This window comes from Nansenia antarctica, assembly GCF_963989245.1.
Source record: "Nansenia antarctica genome assembly, chromosome: 17".
NCBI classification, from domain to species: Eukaryota; Metazoa; Chordata; class Actinopteri; order Argentiniformes; family Microstomatidae; genus Nansenia; species Nansenia antarctica.
In genome coordinates, this window is record NC_137687.1 from 26,828,266 (window position 1) to 26,847,421 (window position 19,156).

A 19,156-nucleotide genomic window follows, 5' to 3' on the forward strand; every position below is an offset into this window, starting at 1 on the left:
AATAACAGTCTCTGTTCTACACACACACACACACACACACACACACACACACACACACACACACACTAATAACAGTCTCTGTTCTACACACACACACACACACACACACACACACACTAATAACAGTCTCTGTTCTACACACACACACACACACACTAATAACAGTCTCTGTTCTACACACACACACACACACACACACACTAATAACAGTCTCTGTTCTACACACACACACACACACACACACACACACACACTAATAACAGTCTCTGTTCTACACACACACACACACACACTAATAACAGTCTCTGTTCTACACACACACACACACACACACTAATAACAGTCTCTGTTCTACACACACACACACACACACACACACACACTAATAACAGTCTCTGTTCTACACACACACACACACACACACACACTAATAACAGTCTCTGTTCTACACACACACACACACACACACTAATAACAGTCTCTGTTCCACACACAGGGGGTGGGGTGGGGTGGGGTTGGGGGGGTCAGTTATGGTCCCCGTTGTCAGGTCACACTCCCTCACAGACCCTCAACAGCAGGTGTTGTTGCTACTACAGTCTTATTATCTTGCGCCGTCAGCCGTTCATAACAAAACGTTAGATGCATTATTGTGTGCATCAAATATTTCTTTTATTATTATCCCCCCCCCACAAAGTGTGTTTGAAGCACAGTAACATTTATACAGGACCGTATATGAGGCTCCCTCGTCTTAAGGCTTAACCCCCCCCCCCCCAAATGGGCCAACATTGCAAAAGAGAAGAGTTACTTTCTTCAAACATACAAATATATCTGAAGATTAAAACTGGGGTAAAACAGTCAGCATTCACAAAAGGGCAAAACACTCCCTGTTCCCAAGACACAAAGTCACAAATAATTGGTATACACCCAATTTTGATATATATATCAGTAAAGATTTGATATTAATATTTGATTGAGGGTGCATAGCACTGGTTGTAGAGGCTTCTATAGTGGAGTTGTTGTTCCCTGTGCGAGTGAGGTCCTGTAGGCCATCTCTTTGGACACCCGCCTCCGATGGGGTTTGGCAATGGGACCGGTCACTACTCGTCTTCAGTATGTAGTTGTGGAGCACGCAGGTCGCTTTCACACAGGCCTCCACATTCTCTGGCTTCAGAGGGATGACACGCCTGTACATCCGCCAGCGGGCAGAGAGGGCACCAAACGTGCACTCAACCACCAACCTGGCCCGGGACAGTCGGTAGTTGAAGATCCGGGTTGGAGTGCCTGGATCATGCCTCCCTGCATAGGGCCTCATCAGGTTGGGCTTGAGAGGGAAAGCCTCGTCTCCAACAAACACATACGGTACCGGACCAAGTTGGGCTGCCCCTGGGAGTGCTGCAGCTGGTGGGATGCCGCTGGTGCCATCCTGGAGTCTTCTACCAAAGGCAGACTCCCTGAGCGTACCCCCGTCACTCGCCTTGCCATAAGCCCCGACATCAACGACCAGGAAGTTGTAGTTGGCATCGACGACTGCCAGCAGGACAAGGGAATAGGTCCCCTTGTAGTTATAAAACTCAGACCCGGAGTTTGGGGGCGCCTGGACAACCACGTGCTTCCCATCAATGGAACCAACACAGTTGGGGAAGTTCCATATGTCCTGGAACTCCTTAGCAGTGGCTCTCCAGTCTTGTTCCTTGGGCACAGGCATGAACTCAGCTACAAGACAATCCCATATGGCCCTGGATACTGTGGACACAATAAGTGCCACAGTAGACCAGCCCACACGATAGCTAAATGCTATTGTCCTGTAGGAGTCACCAGTCGCCAGGAAACTGCAAATTAAAAAAAACAAGTTTTAGAATTAACCAATAATGCATTCTACACACATTTTTTACTGATACTACATATAGGCATGTTGCCACAACACATACAGCAGTGCTTCTCAATAGGGGGGGCTCAAATGATCCCTAATAGGCTAATTATAGGAATACAGTAGATTAATTTGTATATGTATTAAAGATGCATAAAATGGTTTCCCATATGTCTACAGGTTGATCTGATATTTTGACACACATTCAAAAACATGGGCTAGAATGTACCTACTGATCAACCTAAACGTTAAACTTGAATTCTAGGTTTGTTCTAGCTGGCCAAACATAACCTATTGTGTGCTATCTTTGGTCATTCATTCATTCATAGGGTATTCTACATTTTGATACATACCGAAGACAAATGGCAAGCCGTTCAGCAGCCCCGATGGCCTGTCTGTACGAGGTGTCCGCCTTGGTAATGTTCGGACCTACTTTACGTAGGAGCAGGTCGAACTGGCACCGGTCCAACCGAAAGTACCGACGAAACTCCTCTCCATACAGTCGGAGCTCCAACACCAGCCGGTGGTACTCTCGTGCTGTTTTCTGGTCCTATTGATGGGATGGATCCAGAAGTGCCGGACAGGTACGCTCTCCTCCACCAAAGCAATCAAAACAGCCTTCCTTGTCATGGGTGTCATATTGGCTTCAGAGACAGTAATATAGTCATCAAGGCTATTTATTATGTTTAGGGCGCAAAATGTTCCCTCCCTCCAAATACAGATAACCAATCCTGGGATAAGAATCCTGTTATTATCATATAGGCCTATAGCGAACCTGTTGCTAGCGAAGTTTCCCACAGAAGTAGCCACTGAGGTAACGGCGGTAAGCTCTACTAGTGTTGCTAGCGAAGTTTCCCACAGAAGATATATAAACAGGTTATTTTGATAAACTGGACACATTTTGTGAATATATATGGTTACTTTCTCGCCTGAAAACATATAAAAACGTCATAAAATGACATATTAACACTTGTAGAGCCAAATTACAGATTTTCGCCAATGGCGGATTTTACATCTGAGGCGAAAGCTCTGGTCAAGAAACTACTTCCGGTTTACTTCCGGTTGTTTTAACGGATCCAACGCAACGCAAAAGCTGAAATTTTTTGACTGATTAGCGCACCCTGACGGTCAAGAAACGCAATGCAGAGCAAAGCAACTGATCAACGCAACTGCCCCATTGAGATGAATGACTTCCGTGCAACGCAATGACCTGGTGTGCATGCAGCTTAATGGGGCTACTTTTGATCACACTGGGCTGGGGGGGGGGAGCATTCGGGCACCTGCCCAATAGTAATTAGAGTTTTTCTGATAATCTAAGGTTTTGGGCTTTTTTTTAATGGATTTAGTGGTTTTTACACTGTGGTTAGGCAGGAATATGTCAATCCCATCTGGCAACCCTGTTTACAGGCTGCTTTGGCGGGCTTTGCGCTGCGCCAGCGCGAGTCGATATGACAGTTTCACCGCGGGGATTAAAGACACACAACATAAAGGACTTCAATTCTATATCCATATAGTTTTATACGTTTATATGTTACTTTGAACGTTTTAAACTGTTATACTACACGACGGTGTTAACGATGGAGGCAGTTACAGGTAAGACTGACCATTAAAGTCTGTCAGATAAAACCTTTAAACCATTAAAGTCTGTCAGATAAAACCTTTTACCCAAACTGTTCTAAGCCAAGTGTTGAGAAGCTAACTAGGCTAGCTAGCACAGCCTGGCTGGTTTCTATGGTGATGATGTTACTATAGCTACAGTTAGCTCTGTTAGTGACGAAAACAGGCTTAATATATAAAGTAATTTCCCCCTATGACACCTTACGTGAAACGTGAATTTTGGGCGCGCGTGCAACGTACAAAATGCCGAGGGAACGAGACCGAGGAAGAAAATGTTAATCGGGTGCTGAAAAAATAAACAAAAATAAAAGAAAGGAAGGCTTCAGGAAGTTCAGGGCCTCGCTTAGAGATTCGTTCGAACAATTTCTAAAAAAACAAGTGAGGCTCCCGTTAGCACCGAAGAAGCTAACGTTACTGCTAGCACTAGCACAACCCCCCTGAGAGGCACAGCCCCCCTGAGAGGCACAGCCCCCCTGAGAGACACAGCCCCCCTGAGAGGCACAGCCCCCCTGAGAGGCACAGCCCCCCTGAGAGGCACAGCCCCCCTGAGAGGCACAGCCCCCCTGAGAGGCACAGCCCCCCTGAGAGGCACAGCCCCCCTGAGAGGCACAGCCCCCCTGAGAGGCACAGCCCCCCTGAGAGGCACAGCCCCCCTGAGAGGCACAGCCCCCCTGAGAGGCACAGCCCCCCTGAGAGGCACAGCCCCCCTGAGAGGCACAGCCCCCCTGAGAGACACAGCCCCCTGAGAGACACAGCCCCCCTGAGAGGCACAGCCCCCCTGAGAGGCACAGCCCCCCTGAGAGACACAGCCCCCCTGAGAGGCACAGCCCCCCTGAGAGGCACAGCCCCCCTGAGAGGCACAGCCCCCCTGAGAGACACAGCTCCCCTGAGAGGCACAGCCCCCCTGAGAGGCACAGCCCCCCTGAGAGACACAGCCCCCCCTGAGAGGCACAGCCCCCCTGAGAGGCACAGCCCCCCTGAGAGGCACAGCCCCCCTGAGAGGCACAGCCCCCCTGAGAGGCACAGCCCCCCTGAGAGGCACAGCCCCCCTGAGAGGCACAGCCCCCCTGAGAGGCACAGCCCCCCTGAGAGGCACAGCCCCCCTGAGAGGCACAGCCCCCCTGAGAGGCACAGCCCCCCTGAGAGACACAGCCCCCCCTGAGAGGCACAGCCCCCCTGAGAGGCACAGCCCCCCTGAGAGGCACAGCCCCCCTGAGAGGCACAGCCCCCCTGAGAGGCACAGCCCCCCTGAGAGGCAGAGAGGATGTCTCGGAGGTGGAGGAGGACATATGGACTCTAGTTACATCAGTTACAGATGTGGTCATTAGAAGAGGTCCCCCAAAGATTAAACCTGGATTTAGTTATCCTAGAAAATAATGAGAACAGAAACTTTAGTGAAACTTTATTTCTCAGAAAACTACCAAATGGGGAAAAAACTCTCAAAAACGGGACATGTCTTTTTGCTTTTGCTGTAAGCTTTTCAACATAAAGGATAGGCCTAGGATAGGTGTGTAACATCTCTATTCATGTCAATAATGGCTTGTGCGTATTTAATGTTGGGTATGATGACTGCTTTATCCTAAATCCTAATCCTTTACGAGTATACAAGGTTTGAAATGAAACAAACATGGTTGTAAACTATCTAAATAAGTAGATATTCTATTGTCTATCAGCACAGCATGTGAGCGCATTTCTTGCAATATATCGGTGCGTGCGTGTCGCGGTGCGTGCATATCTCCCAAACGGCCCTGTGTGGAAAGAACAGGTTTTTGACGAGTTGGTCTATTCTCTTGTATTATATTTTATAGTTATGATGGGTTGTCCTTTTTTTCCCCAGATACTTGAATTCTGAATGCCATGAATTTCATAAAACTATTAGGCTATAATTATTATACCGTTATAACGGGAACACACTGTAAGTCAGAACCTTTGTTTCCAGCCCTAGTTTCACCCGAGGCTTTTAGCGGACTGCACCACTGACGGACCAGGAGTGGAAACACAACAAGTCTGATCACCACGGAGAAGGAAGGAGGATCTGTCAGCGATCACGAATTCAACAGATCGATCTGATTGGCCGATCCTACTGTCACGTGGCATCAGCTACCGAGAGCAACACTAGACAGTTGTTCATCGTGATCATTTAATCATTTTTTTGGTCTTTTTATTTGTCCACCATGGCATCTCATCATGGTTCTCCATCGTCCTCTCCTGACTCCGCCACAGGCTCAGGTACCTAGATATCTGTCTGTCTGTCTGTCTGTCTGTCTGTCTGTCTGTCTATCTGTCTATCTGTCTGTCTATCTGTCTGTCTGTCTATCTATCTGTCTATCTGTCTGTCTGTCTGTCTGTCTGTGAGTCTGTCTGTCTGTCTGTGAGTCTGTCTGTCTGTCTATCTGTCTATCTGTCTGTCTGTCTATCTGTCTGTCTGTCTGTCTATCTATCTGTCTATCTATCTATCTGTCTATCTGTCTGTCTGTCTGTCTGTCTGTGAGTCTGTCTGTCTGTCTATCTGTCTGTCTATCTGTCTGTCTATCTGTCTGTCTATCTGTCTGTCTATCTGTCTGTCTATCTGTCTGTCTGTCTGTCTCTCTATCTGTCTGTCTGTATGTCTATCTATCTGTCTGTCTATCTGTCTGTCTGTCTGTCTGTCTATCTATCTTTCTGTATGTCTATCTATCTGTCTGTCTGTCTGTCTGTCTGTATGTCTGTCTGTCTGTATATCTATCTATCTGTCTGTCTGTCTATCTGTCTGTCTGTCTGTCTGTCTGTCTGTCTGTCTGTCTATCTGTCTGTCTATCTGTCTGTATGTCTGTCTGTCTATCTGTCTGTCTGTCTGTCTGTCTATCTGTCTGTCTCTGTCTGTCTATCTGTCTGTTTGTCTGTCTATCTGTCTGTCTGTCTGTCTGTCTATCTGTCTATCTGTCTGTCTATCTGTCTGTCTGTCTATCTGTCTGTATGTCTATCTGTCTGTCTGTCTGTCTCTATCTGTCTGTCTGTCTGTCTGTCTATCTGTCTGTCTGTCTGTCTGTCTGTCTATCTATCTGTCTGTATATATGTCTATCTATCTGTCTGTCTGTCTCTCAGGTACAGACCCAGCTCGGCCCGACACCGGGGAGCCCCTGGGCGGAGGGTCGGACTCGGACTCCGATTTGGGACTAGGAGGCAAATTCGACTGCGGGGGAGCAGACGACCCGGGACACCGGCTGGAGGGAGAGGAGCTGGAGGGAGAGGAGCTGGAGGCGGAGTTCGAGGCAGCGGCGGATCGTCTCCGAGACCTGGTCCAGACGGCCAGCAGGGAACAGCTGCTGTACCTGTACGCTAGGTACAAACAGGTGACTATCGGGACATCGGGGCTGACATAGTTTCGGTCATGTGTCATAGATAGTTTCAGCCAGGTGACACCAGCATGTCGCATCATGGCAGGTCAGGTGCTGCGCCTCGTTCGGGACGTTCCGCTGCGTTTCTTCTGTGTGTAACATAACAATGTTGGTCTCTGATGTTGCCCTTGTTTAATGGTTTCCATGGTTATTCTGTTGACGTGATGGAAAGAAAGGGTTTTTACTAATTGTCAGGTCTTCGAAGAGACGATTCAACTAATAATACACATAGAGGTGATGGTTGGTTATGATCACGTTTAGGGCTGCAACAACGAATTGATGAAATCGATAAAAATCGATAATGAAATTCGTTGGCGACGAATTCCATTATCGATTCGTCGTGTCTTGTTCCATAACAAACCTACTTCCTGTTGACGCACGCCACGCTGTCTTGCAGAGCCGGTGTAGGCATCGCGAATCATAGCGAATCATAGCGCTACCTATGGCCGGAAAGGGCAGAACCTATGACCGGAACCGGAAAAGTGGGAAAATCCGGTACCTACACCTGCGCGGCGGCTACATTTAAATCATGCTACTCAAAAGCCTTGAGAGTGAAGCTGTCTGCTGTCTGCTGTCAGGACATGCTAGTGAGTTAGCTAGCAGGGTTAGCTCGCTGCTGCCGCTAGCTGACTGTCACTACGCTGCTCGTCCAGCTGTAGTCTGCGTAGCTGTGCTGAGAACCAGAGCACTAACTATGTTTCTATAGAGGAGGGTTACAGCTAACTTCCTATTGTTTTATTATATAAGTGCTGCTGGGCTCAGCCCTGCCATGGTCTCCTGCTCTCCATGCAAATGCGTTAGTGTGAGTTCTGGCGAAGCGTCGGCTAAATGACTGTAATGTAATGCGATAGCCAGTGAGTGTTTGCTCGCATTCATGAATTCAATATTGCATGACAAGTGTATTTAGCTAGCTGGCTAACGTCAGTGGTAGAGCAGAGGTGATAAGCTAAAGGCTAGCTAGTGGTAGCCTACCAAGCTACCCGTGAGTTAGAGTGAGACACTGACTGTCGCCTAGCCTATTGTATGGAGTGAGAGGACACATTGCATTGTTTTGGAGCATATCTGTTATATAAAAACATTAGTGTCTTGTCTGTAGCCTATATTGCACTTTGGGTTACTGACCTTTACATTAAGCAAAGTTATTACCTAAAACAATGCATGTATTGAGCTAGAGTTCAATTACTTTATTGAAACAATCTACCGCCATAGTCCATGGCCTGTTGTTAAACCTATTTGATGTAGCAAAGCCTTTTTTATTTATATTATTTATTATTTTTTATTAATACTTATTCATTTTGCACATGTATATGTATAGGCCTGGCTGATTTAGAAAACATAAAATAAAATTTGCAAAAGAAATATTTTATTTTATTTTACTTATTTGCATCCGATTAATCGACTAACCCCAAAAAATAATCGACAGATTAATCGATTATCAAAATAATCGTTAGTTGCAGCCCTAATCACGTTAACTGCCTGTTATTTAATATTGACTGGGAACATCAGTGAGAGCTCTAATAAGCTTGTGTGTGTGAGTGTGTGTGTGAGAGAGAGCTCTCCTGTGTGTGTGTGTGTGTGTGTGTGTGTGTGTGTGTGTGTGTGTGTGTGTGTGTGTGTGTGTGTGAGAGTGTGTGAGTGTGAGTGTGAGTGTGAGTGTGAGTGTGAGTGTGAGTGTGAGTGTGAGTGTGAGTGTGAGTGTGAGTGTGTGTGTGTGTGTGTGTGAGAGAGCTCTCCTGTGTGTGTGAGTGTGAGTGTGTGTGTGTGTGTGTGTGTGTGAGAGAGAGCTCTCCTGTGTGTGTGAGTGTGAGTGTGAGTGTGAGTGTGAGAGTGAGAGTGAGAGTGAGAGTGAGAGTGAGAGTGAGAGTGAGAGTGAGAGTGTGTCTGTGTCTGTGTCTGTCTGTGAGAGTGTGTGAGTGAGTGAGTGAGTGTGTGTGTGGGGCTGTGTTTCTGTACGTACGTGTGTGTGTGTGTGTGTGTGTGTGTGTGTGTGTGTGTGTGTGTGAAACACTGATGTTATCTACCTGTTGAACCGTCAGTGAACCTGAACCAACATGTCCTCCGTTCACAGGTGAAGGTGGGGAAGTGTAACACAGCCAAGCCGGGCTTCTTCGACTTCGAAGGCCAGAGGAAATGGTACGTAGCCATGGTTACCTGACTCTATGATAATCACCACGTTGACGTGTTTACTCAAGGTGCTGAATGATGAGTGTGAGAACCGGACATGGTGACTTTCATTAGTCAGACCGAACATTCTGGTTCCACAGAGATTTTAATCTGGATTCTGGAATGTTTTCTTGTTCCAAATGGAAACTGTATGGACATTGTATAGTTGTTCTCTGGAATTATGAATGTTGTGTTGTGTTGTGAAAAACTATAGAGTAGTCTACAAGATGTAGACCATATTCAGTTGTAATATGTTTTGTTTTGTAGCATGTTGTCAGTTGCAAGGCTGCAGAGAGAGAGACACAGAGAGAGAGAGACAGAGAGAGAGAGAGAGACAGACAGAGAGGAGGAGAGGGAGAGAGAGAGGCAGACAGAGAGGAGGAGAGGGAGAGAGAGAGAGAGAGAGACAGAGAGGAGGAGAGACACATAGGGAGAGAGGAGAGACACAGAGAGAGAGACAGACAGAGAGGAGAAGAGGGGGAGAGAGACAGAGGAGGAGAGGGGGGAGAGACAGAGACAGACGGAGGGGGAGAGAGACAGACAGACAGGGCGGAGGAGAGACAGAAAGAGAAACAGAGAGGAGGAGAGACAGTGAGGGAGAGAGAGAGAGAGAGAGAGAGAGGAGGACAGACAGACAGACAGAGAGCAGGAGAGAGACAGACAAACAAACAGATAGCATTGGAAAGAGGGGGAGAGATAGACAGACAGACAGAGTAACAGAGAGACTGAGACTGACCTGTCTGATTGTTGTTGTTGTTCTTGTTGTTGGTCGTAGGCAAGCGTGGAAGCAGCTGGGGGACATGGGAGCGGAGGAGGCGATGCAGGAGTACGTGACGTGTGTAAACACACTAGACCCAGACAGCAGCAAGGTAATAACACCTCAATAAGGATGTAATAACATAGTTATCCATCTCAGAAGCCTGGGGCCTCACAGTCCTTCTACACACATTTTACATAGAAACAAATCACTCAGGGGGAAAACATGCTCAACCTTAGAAGACGATGTTCAAACCGGCTCTTTTGACTGTAGATCGCCATCCCAGACGATAGCCACGATTTCCAATGAGTTTTAGGAGCATGACTCCCGACACATAGAGATAAACGCTTTTATCCAAAGCGCCTTACAATCAGAGATTACAGGGACAGTCTCCCTGGAGTAAGTTAGGGCTGAGTGCCTTACTCAAGGGCACACTAGTGGTGGTGGTGTTAGTGGTGTTCCTAGGTGGGATTTGATCTCATGACCTTCTGATCACCAGTCACCAACTCACTATTCACTAGGCCAGGCCACCACTACACCTTACATGCACTGTAGTTAATTGGCCAGCAGAGGGCAGTAGCTGCCAGTGTCACTGAGCAGAGAGAGCAAGCACCTGCCGAGGCTGTGTGAAGCTTTGCAGACCAGCATCTCTGGTTCACAGGTGACATGTTGGTAACTTGTATCTGTATGTTGTAACTTGTATCTGTACTTGTGTGGTTTCTTGGCTTTCCACCCTCTGGAACTCTCTCCCCACAGCGATCCGCATTGCCTCTACCCACCCTGGACACTTTTAAATCAGCCCTCAACACCCACCTGTTCTCTAAGGCCTTTGGCCTCTAGTCTAGTTTGTCACTCTCGTTGTCTTTGTTTCTTTGCTTTGTTTTTCAGTTCTGTCTGTCTATGAAATCTGTTAAGCGTCCTTGGGTTTGAGAAAGGCGCTATACAAATCTAAGCTATTATTATTATTATTATTAAAGATTTTAATCTTAAGGGACCTCCTAGTTAAATAAAGGTTAAATAAAATAAAGAATAAAGAATATTTTAACAGATGAGAATGCACCACAACAATATTCCATTTAAGTTATTGGATATTTGAGAGTGAGCGGATGATTTAAAAAAAGATCATTACATTTTTTTTTTACGAACATCTTTGCTGTTTGATGAATGTCTTTGCGTGTCTGTTTCATGGTGTGTTAGTCTGGTGGTATTTGAGATGGTTTGTGAGCTGTGTTGTTGTTGACTTCTCTGACTGCCGTGTCAGTGTCTGAACACCAGGGGGCAGTGTTGTCACGCATGGCCTTGTCCCACCTGGGGGAGTACAGTACAGCAGTGGAATCACCCACCTGCTGAACGCTCCAGCACCACAATAACAGACCCCCCCCCCCAAGGAGGGTGGGGGGGCGGGAAGGGGGGGTCGCACCTGGCTGTCACAGCTGACAATGACATCACCTAGCTGGGCAGAGAGAGAGGGGGGGGGTTGTCAGACGAGGGTGCACAGTAGTACAACAGAAAGGCTGAACGAAACACATCTTTAATACGTTTAAACTAGCGTGCTATACTCCTCCTGTCAAAGGACCAGCCGCCCCCATCGCCCCTGACGACACGCCGCTCCCTCCCCGGTAATAACGGCGGATACGACGGAATACAGAAAGCCGCTTTACACGGGTTCATACAGTCCGTTAATCTAATATGTTGTGTATTGGACATAGCTGGAGGAAGCATGATGAACACACTGTAGGAGAAACCCTGAAAGGCCTCTCCCCTCCCGAACGAAGGTCCCACACAAAAGCAGACGTGTGCCGCGCTCTAACCTGCGCTCTAATTGGACAGCCACTCAGTAACCCCTGCTCTAATTGGACAGATCCCGAGCGAATGCGTCCGATGCGCCCCGCTCGCCGACACAAAAGAGCTGTCACCTGTCCTGCATGTGCCAGTGCCCTCCCTCCCTCCCTCCCTCCCTCCCTCCCTCCATCCACCTCTCTCTCCTACCTTCCTTCCTTCCGTCTCCGTCCGTCCATCCATCCATCCATCTCTCTCCTTCTCCCTCTCCGCCCTCTCCCCGTCTCCTCCACAATAGAAGTGTCAAACGCCATCAGGGCCCTTCCCGCCTCTCCCGACACGTCCCTTTCTTCTGTCTCTTCGCCCCCCCAGGCCGCCCCCCCCCCGGCCGCCCCCCCCCCCTCCCCCCTCTCTCTCTCTCCACAACACCAGGGAGGAGGACAACTCCCCCCTCCGCCCCCCCCCCCCCCCCCCTCTCTCTCTACAATAGACCTGTGATTGTATTAGCGTAAACAAAGTTCTGACTGTGGTAGCCTAGGAGGAGAGGGGTGGTAGTGGGTGGAGGGGGCGGGGGGCAGGGATAATAGCCAGGACCTGACCTCTCTTGACTGTATTGTGGCAGGAGACTGACATTACATTAGAGAACAAAGTGCACCGGCGAATATTCTTCTTCTGAATTAAGAAGAAGAAGAAGAGGAAGTGAATTGCATTTTCTTAAAAGTGCATGCCTTGCGTTGCGTTGTTTTTCCCTCTTCTTCTTCTCCGCCGTCTCTTGTTCGTGGTCCCCCCCCCCCCCCCCCACCCCCTCGGAAATTAGATCAGATCTGTTGGTTTCTGATAACCCTCGTGAGTCGTAGGAGAGGAGGGGAGTAGAATGTTGTCTACTCTAGGCTACGCTACAATACAGTAATAGTGACTAGTGGCTACTAATATAACAGGTTAGCTACTGTTAGAACTTGTTAACATCCTCTACTACTTTTACACATGTCCCACACACACACACACACACACACACACACACACACACACACACACACACACACACACACAGGGTACAATGACTCTCAGTACCCCCCCCCCCCCCCAATGTGATCACTCAATTACCCTTTGCACTACAGCTGTTTACAAATACTACCTTTGCACAAACCATATTTTTGCACATTGCACATACCTCTTTTTGATATAGCCTCTATTTATTTATCTGTCCATACCATCACTGTCATGTTTTTAATCACTATTTGCACTTCTGGTTAAATGCTAAACTGTACTCTGTAAACTTGGACAATAGAGTTGAATCTAATCCAATCTAATCTAACGTAATAGTGACTGTGAATACAAAACGGTGACAGAATGATTTACCTATGTGTACCTATGTGTTTACCTATGTGTTTACCTATGCTGCACATTTTTAGCTATTGAAATAACGTCTGGTTGAACGCACCTTGTTTCTCTATACATAGTGTGGCAGTGCTGTGAACAGGTGAACAAAGGTATCAGAGTAGAGGTACCTCCCTCTGTGAAAGGGTTAGCCTGAACAGAGGTGGCGTCTCCCTGGGTGAATGGGTTAAACATAATAGGAGGATGGGTGTAGGTAGGTGTTTTCCTCTGTGAATAGGGACTCTCATTCCCCATGATGCTCTCTGTTGTTTTCTGCTGTGCGCCGCCACACAGTGTGAGGAGGACAGAGGAGCGAGCGCTAACGTCCACTCGCTAGGCTACAGCTAAAACTGCTGTCAGAGCAAAGTCAGTCAGTGTAGCCACGCTACGCTACTTCTATAGGTGAGGCTATCTTTTTTTATTAATAATTTTAAAAAAAAATGTTTTTAGAGCATTTCTGATTTATTGGGATAGAGGCAGTAGAGATTGACAGGAAGGATGGGTGAGAGAGAGGGGGGATGACATGGTAGGGGGGGATGAGATGGGAGTTGACAGGAAGGATAGGTCGATGGCCGGAATCGAACCTGGGACCCTGCGATTACGTGGTATTACTAGAGCTACGCCACCCAGACGTCCATTGTGGCTATCCTTGAGATTACACCCATCTGCTGAATTATAATATGAGACGCTGTTACATAAGATGCTGTTGTTTAAGACACCTTGTATTATGTTCTAAATTATATAATGTGTTGTTGTTGATGATGATGATGATGCTGTTGTTGTTGTTGTTAATGTTAATGTTGATGTTGTTGTTGTTGTTAATAATAATGATGATGATGTTGTTGATGTTGTTGTTGTTGATGATGATGTTGTTGTTTTTGTTGATGTTGTTGTTGATAATGTTGTTATTGTTGTTGATGATGTTGTTGTTGTTGTTGATGATGATGTTGTTGTTGTTGTTGTTCTACCAGACGCAGGACAGACGAGAGCGGAGGACAGGCTTCGGAGGCCCAGCGGTCAGCTCTCTCTACCAGGAAGAAATGATCAGGTATTCAAACACTGTACAACTTTATTGTTCTTGTCTGTCTTGACAGGAACAGGAATGTTGAACCCTCTGAACCATACTAGTAGCAGACGTGTGTGCGCGCACGCGTGTGTGTGTGTGCGTGTGTGTGTGTGCGTGTGCGTGTGTGTGTGTGCGTGTGTGTAGGTGCATGCATGTCTGTGTGTGTATTAGGGGTGCAACGGTTCTGGGTTTTTTTACGGACGGTACGGTTTGCGTTCCACGGCTCAATTCACTAGTGAACCGTGACGGTTTTCGGTTTATGCTGCGATTTGGCTGCGTTCGTAAATTAGCTCTGAGAGCGCCGCAACAGTTTGAGGAAGCCCCGGATGCCTACAAGTCTGCGGTGTGGGGTCATTTCGCTTTTCCCGTTGAATACGACAATAAGGGGGGGAAAACAGTGGACAGAAATATTACTGTCTGCAAGCTCTGCTTAAAGCGTGTGCCATATGCAAATGGTTGCACCTCTAACATGAACCAGCATATTCGCCGCTACCACTCAACGATAACACTGACTGGGAGCAGGAAAGCCAGTCAGGTAGCGTCAGTGAGCAGACAGCAGTCTCTCTCTGATGCGTTCGGACAGACGTACACTACCACTTCAGAGAAACACAAAAAAATAACCAATGCAGTGGGGATGTTCATTGCAAAGGATTTGCAGCCCTTTTCGGTGGTTGGAGATTTGGGTTTTCGAAATCTGATAAAAACTCTCGAGCCCCGTTACAGTGTCCCCTCCCGTACATCATTCAGCACCAAAATAATCCCCGGTATTTACCAAACAACGCGCAGAGGCATTGAAGACGATTTGGCAAAAACACAGAGCTTTGCACTGACTACGGAGGGTTGGACCTCCCGGGCAACGGAGAGTTACCTCACTGTCACGGTCCACTACATGTCACCGGATTGGGAGATGAAGAGCGCAGTACTGCAAACTCGTCCACTATACGAAAGCCATACCAGCGCGCACCTGGCAGAGGAACTAACAAATGCAGTGACTGAGTGGAAGTTGGAGAGGCCAAACATAACAATTCCCGTAACAACAGACAACGCAGCAAATATCGTAAATGCGATCCATGAAGCTGGTGGACTGGGGCCACAGATCGGCTGCTTTGCGCACGTCGTAAATCTCGCCGCCAAGAAGGCAGTGGCAATAACCCCGGTGTCCCGCCTCCTGGGTAAGATCAGACATGCAGTCACTTTCTTCCACAAAAGCACCACAGCCCACCATATTCTGACAATTAAACAAGATATGTTAGACTTACCAAAACACAAATTAATCCACGATGTCGCAACTCGTTGGAATACAACACATGACATGTTGGAACGCTATGTGGAAAGTGTTACTTTTGTAGTGTGAATTTGTTTTCCTCCTGTTTGTATACGGGCTACCAGCTGTCAAGGCTAAAGTGCACTTTTACTTTCGAAAGTGTTTATTTATTTTTGGACATTTGAAAGTGTTTTTTGTTTATATACAATTATATATACATTATATACATAACATAAACATGTGTATGTTAAAGTTCCATATTATGTATAAGCAAAATAAAGTAAAGTAACAGTTTGTAAATAAATAGTAGCATTTGTTTCTGAACCGAACCGTACCGAAAACCGTGACCCAAAATACCGAACCGTACCGAACCGTGGGCCAACTGAACCGTTGCACCCCTAGTGTGTATGTGTGTATGTGTGTACGTGTGTCCGTGTGTGTGTGTGTGTGTGTGTGTGTGTGTAGGTTCATGCATGTCTTTGTGTGTATGTGTATACGTGTGTGTGTGTGTGTGTGTGTGTGTGTGTTGGTTGTAAACTGAAGCGGGGCTGGGAGGCGGAGCGGTCCTGATTTATGTTAACGATACCTCCTCCCTCCTCCCTCCTCCCTCCTCCAGCCTCCCTCCTCCCTCCTCCCTCCTCCCTCGTTCTTACGGGAATTCTCGGCTCGCAGGACTGCTCGAGCCTAAACACTCTTCCTCCTCTCCTCCTCCTCCTCCTCCTCCTCCTCTACCTTCTCTTCCTCCTCATTTCTGAAGAGAGAAAGGGAGGGGAGAGGGGGTGAGAGGAGAAGAGAGGATGGGAGAGGAGAGGAGAGGATGGAGAGGAGAGCAGAGCTGTGGCTCATGAGGTAGAGCCGGCGTCTAATGAACGCAGGTTCGGGGTTCGATCCGCACCTGGCCACATGTCGAGGTGTCCTTGGGCAAGACACTGAACCCCAAACTGCTCCCAATGAGTGGGCCGGCGCCTTGCATGGTAACTTGCTGCCATTGGTGTGTGAATGGGTGAATGAGAGGCCGTTTGTAAAAGCGCTTTGGAATAAGGAGCTATATAAGTGCAGTCCAGGAGAGGAGGGGATCGGGGGGAGGAGAGGAGAAGGAGGTGAAGAGGAGAGGAGAGGATGGGAGGGGAGAGGAGAGGAGAGGAGTGGAGGGGAGAGGAGAGGAGAGGATGGGAGAGGAGAGGATGGGGAGGATGAGAGAGAGGATGGGAGAGGTGAAAGAGGAGAAGGGATGGGAGAGAAGAGAGAAGAGGAGAGGAGAGGAGAGGGGAGGAGAGGTGTTCTCAGAGAAGTCTCTCCTGTGTTAATTACATGGAGGTGGTGTAGTGAGAAGGCTGGTCCCCTGGCGACGCCCCCTGCTTGATCGCCGTAGCGATGCCCGCTGGGAGACAGGAAGTCATTAGCAGGCTCCTCCCCTTCCCCTCGGCGTGCGGCGGTGCTGCCAGCCCGGGCGTGTCTGGACTGACTCACCTTCACTTCCTGCATCACTAGGTTCTGATTTCCCTCTCAGCCCCTCTCTCCTCCTCCCCTTCTCTTCTCTCCTCTCCTCTCCTCCTCCTCTTCTCCTCTCCTCCTCCCCTCCTCTCCTCCTCTTCTCCTCTCCTCCATTCCTCCTCTTCTCCTCTCCTCCCCTCCCCTCCCCATCTCTTCTTCCCTCCTCTCCTCCCTCTCCTTCTCTCCTCTCCACCCCTCCTCCTCTCCTCTACTTCTCTCCTCCTCTCCTCCCTCCCCTCTTCTCCTCTCCTCTTCTCCTCTCCTCTCCTCTCCCCTCCCCTCCTCTCCCTCTCCTCTCCTTCTCTCCTCCCCTCCTCTACTATCCTCTCCTCCCCTTCTCTTCTCCTCCTCTCCTCCCCTCCTCCTCTCCTCTCCTCCTCCCCTCCTCTCCTCTCCTCCTCTCCTCTCCTCTTCTCCTCCTCCTCCCCTCCTCTCCTCTCTCTTCCTCTCCTCTTGTCTCCTCTCCTCTCCTCTCCTCTCCTCTCCTCTCCCCTCCCTCCGCTCCCCTCCTCTCAGCCCCTCTGCTACCTCAAACAGCTGCCTGGTAGACTGGTAATTACATCCAGGTTGCTCATCAGTGTGTAGCCAAGGCTAACTGCCTTTCCACAGTCTTTCCCAGGCCTCAGCGGTACTTACTCAAGGCCTATCTGTTGTTTAAAACTCAGACTTTTAACCTCCTCCACCCCCTCTGGTCCTTATGAGGCCACACAAGGCTTGGGGCACGGTTTAGAGATGGCAGGATATCCTCATCCTCCAAGTACTCTAGTCGGGCTAGCCAACAAGCATAGTCTAAGTTAGCTCACTGTGACGACACAACGGACCTATCGCTAAGCCACGCCCCAAAATAGAAATTGTCCAATCATATCACAGCAAAAGTCACGACAGGCAGAAAACTCTGACAAACAAACTCGCTAATATCTGATGGTGAAAAGCTTTCTCTCTCTCTCTCTCTCTCTTCTCTCTCTCTCTCTCTCTCTCTCTCTCTCTCTCTCTCCTCTCTCTCTCCTCTCTGCCCCCCCCCCTCTCTCTCTCTCTCTCTCCCTCTCTCTCTCTCTCTCTCTCTCTCTCTCCCTCTCTCTCTCTATCTCTCTCTGCGCCCCCCCTCTCTCTCCTGCTAGTGGGTCAGTCAGCTGTGTGGTTAACCAGGTCCGTGTGGGGGATGACAGAGTAGCCGCTGACCTTCCCAGCATGCAGTGCGGGGCCGGCGCTGATGTCAAGTCGTTTATCAGGGCTCCATTAATCGTGCCTGTCAGAGCGCTCTCTTTCGCTCTCTCTCTCTCTCTCTCTATTTCTCTCTCTCTCGCTCTCTCTCTCTCTCTGTTGCTCTGTCTCGCTCTCTCTTATTCTCTCTCTCTCTCTGTCTTGTGCTGTCTCTCCATCTCTCTCCCTCTCTCTCTCTCTCCATCTCTCTCTCTCTTTCCATCTTTCTCTCCATCTCTCTCTCCCTCCCTCTCTCTCTCCCCTCTCTCTTTCTCTCTCTCCCTCCCCCTCCCTCCCTCTCTCCCTCTCTCCCTCCCTCCCTCTCTCCCTCCCTCCCTCTCTCCCTCCCTCCCTCCCTCCCTCCCTCTCTCCTCTCTCTCTCCCTCCCTCCCTCTCTCCCTCCCTCTCTCTCTCTCTCCCTCCCTCCCTCTCTCTCTCTCCCTCCCTCCCTCTCTCTCCCTCCCTCCCTCTCTCCCTCCCTCTCTCTCTCCCTCTCCCTCTCCCCCTCTCTCTCCCTCTCTCTCTCTCCCTCCCTCCCTCTCTCTCCCTCCCTCTCCCTCTCTCTCTCTCCCTCTCTCTCTCTCCCTTGCCCTGTGCCACTGGCCAGCCCAACACAACAAGACTGATGATCTCCCTCATTGATTAGTTGCCGTGGGAGACGGATGGGCGCCCACGTGGAAGGGCCACTTGGGGTCACCGCTCCGCCGAGAGAGGGTGGGGGCGGGGGGGGGGCTCATGAATAAACATGATAATAATCATGAATATGCAAATGAGGGTGTTGATACGTAAGCTGGTTTCTGTCCCTGACAGAGGAGAGGAGGGGGGGAGGGAGGGAGGGAGGGAGGGAGGGAGAGATTCCTGTACAGACAGTCACCTTCCTCACCCCCCCTCGTCACAGCTGAGGCTGGGGGCTGGGGGGGGGTTTGGGGGGTTTGGTATTGTGGGGTATATGGTTGGGATCTTGGGATTTTGGGGGTCTAGGGGGTGTGGGGTGGGGTGTAGGGGTGGGGCTGGGGGTCTGGAGGGCTGGGGACGGTCTAGGGTTGTGAGGGTCTAGAGGTCTGGTGGGCTTGGGCTGGGAGCTGGGGTGGGTGGAGGGTTTTGGGGGGTCTCTACCAGACAATGGAGCACTAAATGCAATTAATGAGAATGCATAAAAAGGGTAACGCTCTAATGAGATTTACCCCTTGTGCCC

At 49.0% G+C, this 19,156-nt stretch overlaps 2 protein-coding genes across 2 annotated transcripts in view; one reads left to right on the forward strand and one right to left on the reverse strand.

Moving 5' to 3' along the window:
* xpr1a (xenotropic and polytropic retrovirus receptor 1a) overlaps positions 1-1,705 on the reverse strand; it is a gene marked incomplete at its 5' end in the record, with an annotated part of 67,676 nt that extends 65,971 nt beyond the window's left edge. The window contains one exon of the mRNA XM_080547420.1: positions 1,067-1,705. Coding sequence (XP_080403546.1) covers positions 1,067-1,705 — 639 coding nt within the window. The remainder of the gene's footprint in view (positions 1-1,066) is intronic.
* A 3,802-nt stretch (positions 1,706-5,507) lies between these two features.
* The window catches only part of acbd6 (acyl-CoA binding domain containing 6), a gene marked incomplete at its 3' end in the record, with an annotated part of 14,558 nt that continues 909 nt past the window's right edge, over positions 5,508-19,156 (forward strand). Inside the window, exons 1-5 of the mRNA XM_080547421.1 lie at positions 5,508-5,713; positions 6,569-6,816; positions 8,930-8,994; positions 9,800-9,893; positions 13,909-13,985. Of these exons, the coding sequence (XP_080403547.1) occupies positions 5,659-5,713; positions 6,569-6,816; positions 8,930-8,994; positions 9,800-9,893; positions 13,909-13,985 (539 nt within the window). The 5' untranslated portion in view covers positions 5,508-5,658. The remainder of the gene's footprint in view (positions 5,714-6,568; positions 6,817-8,929; positions 8,995-9,799; positions 9,894-13,908; positions 13,986-19,156) is intronic.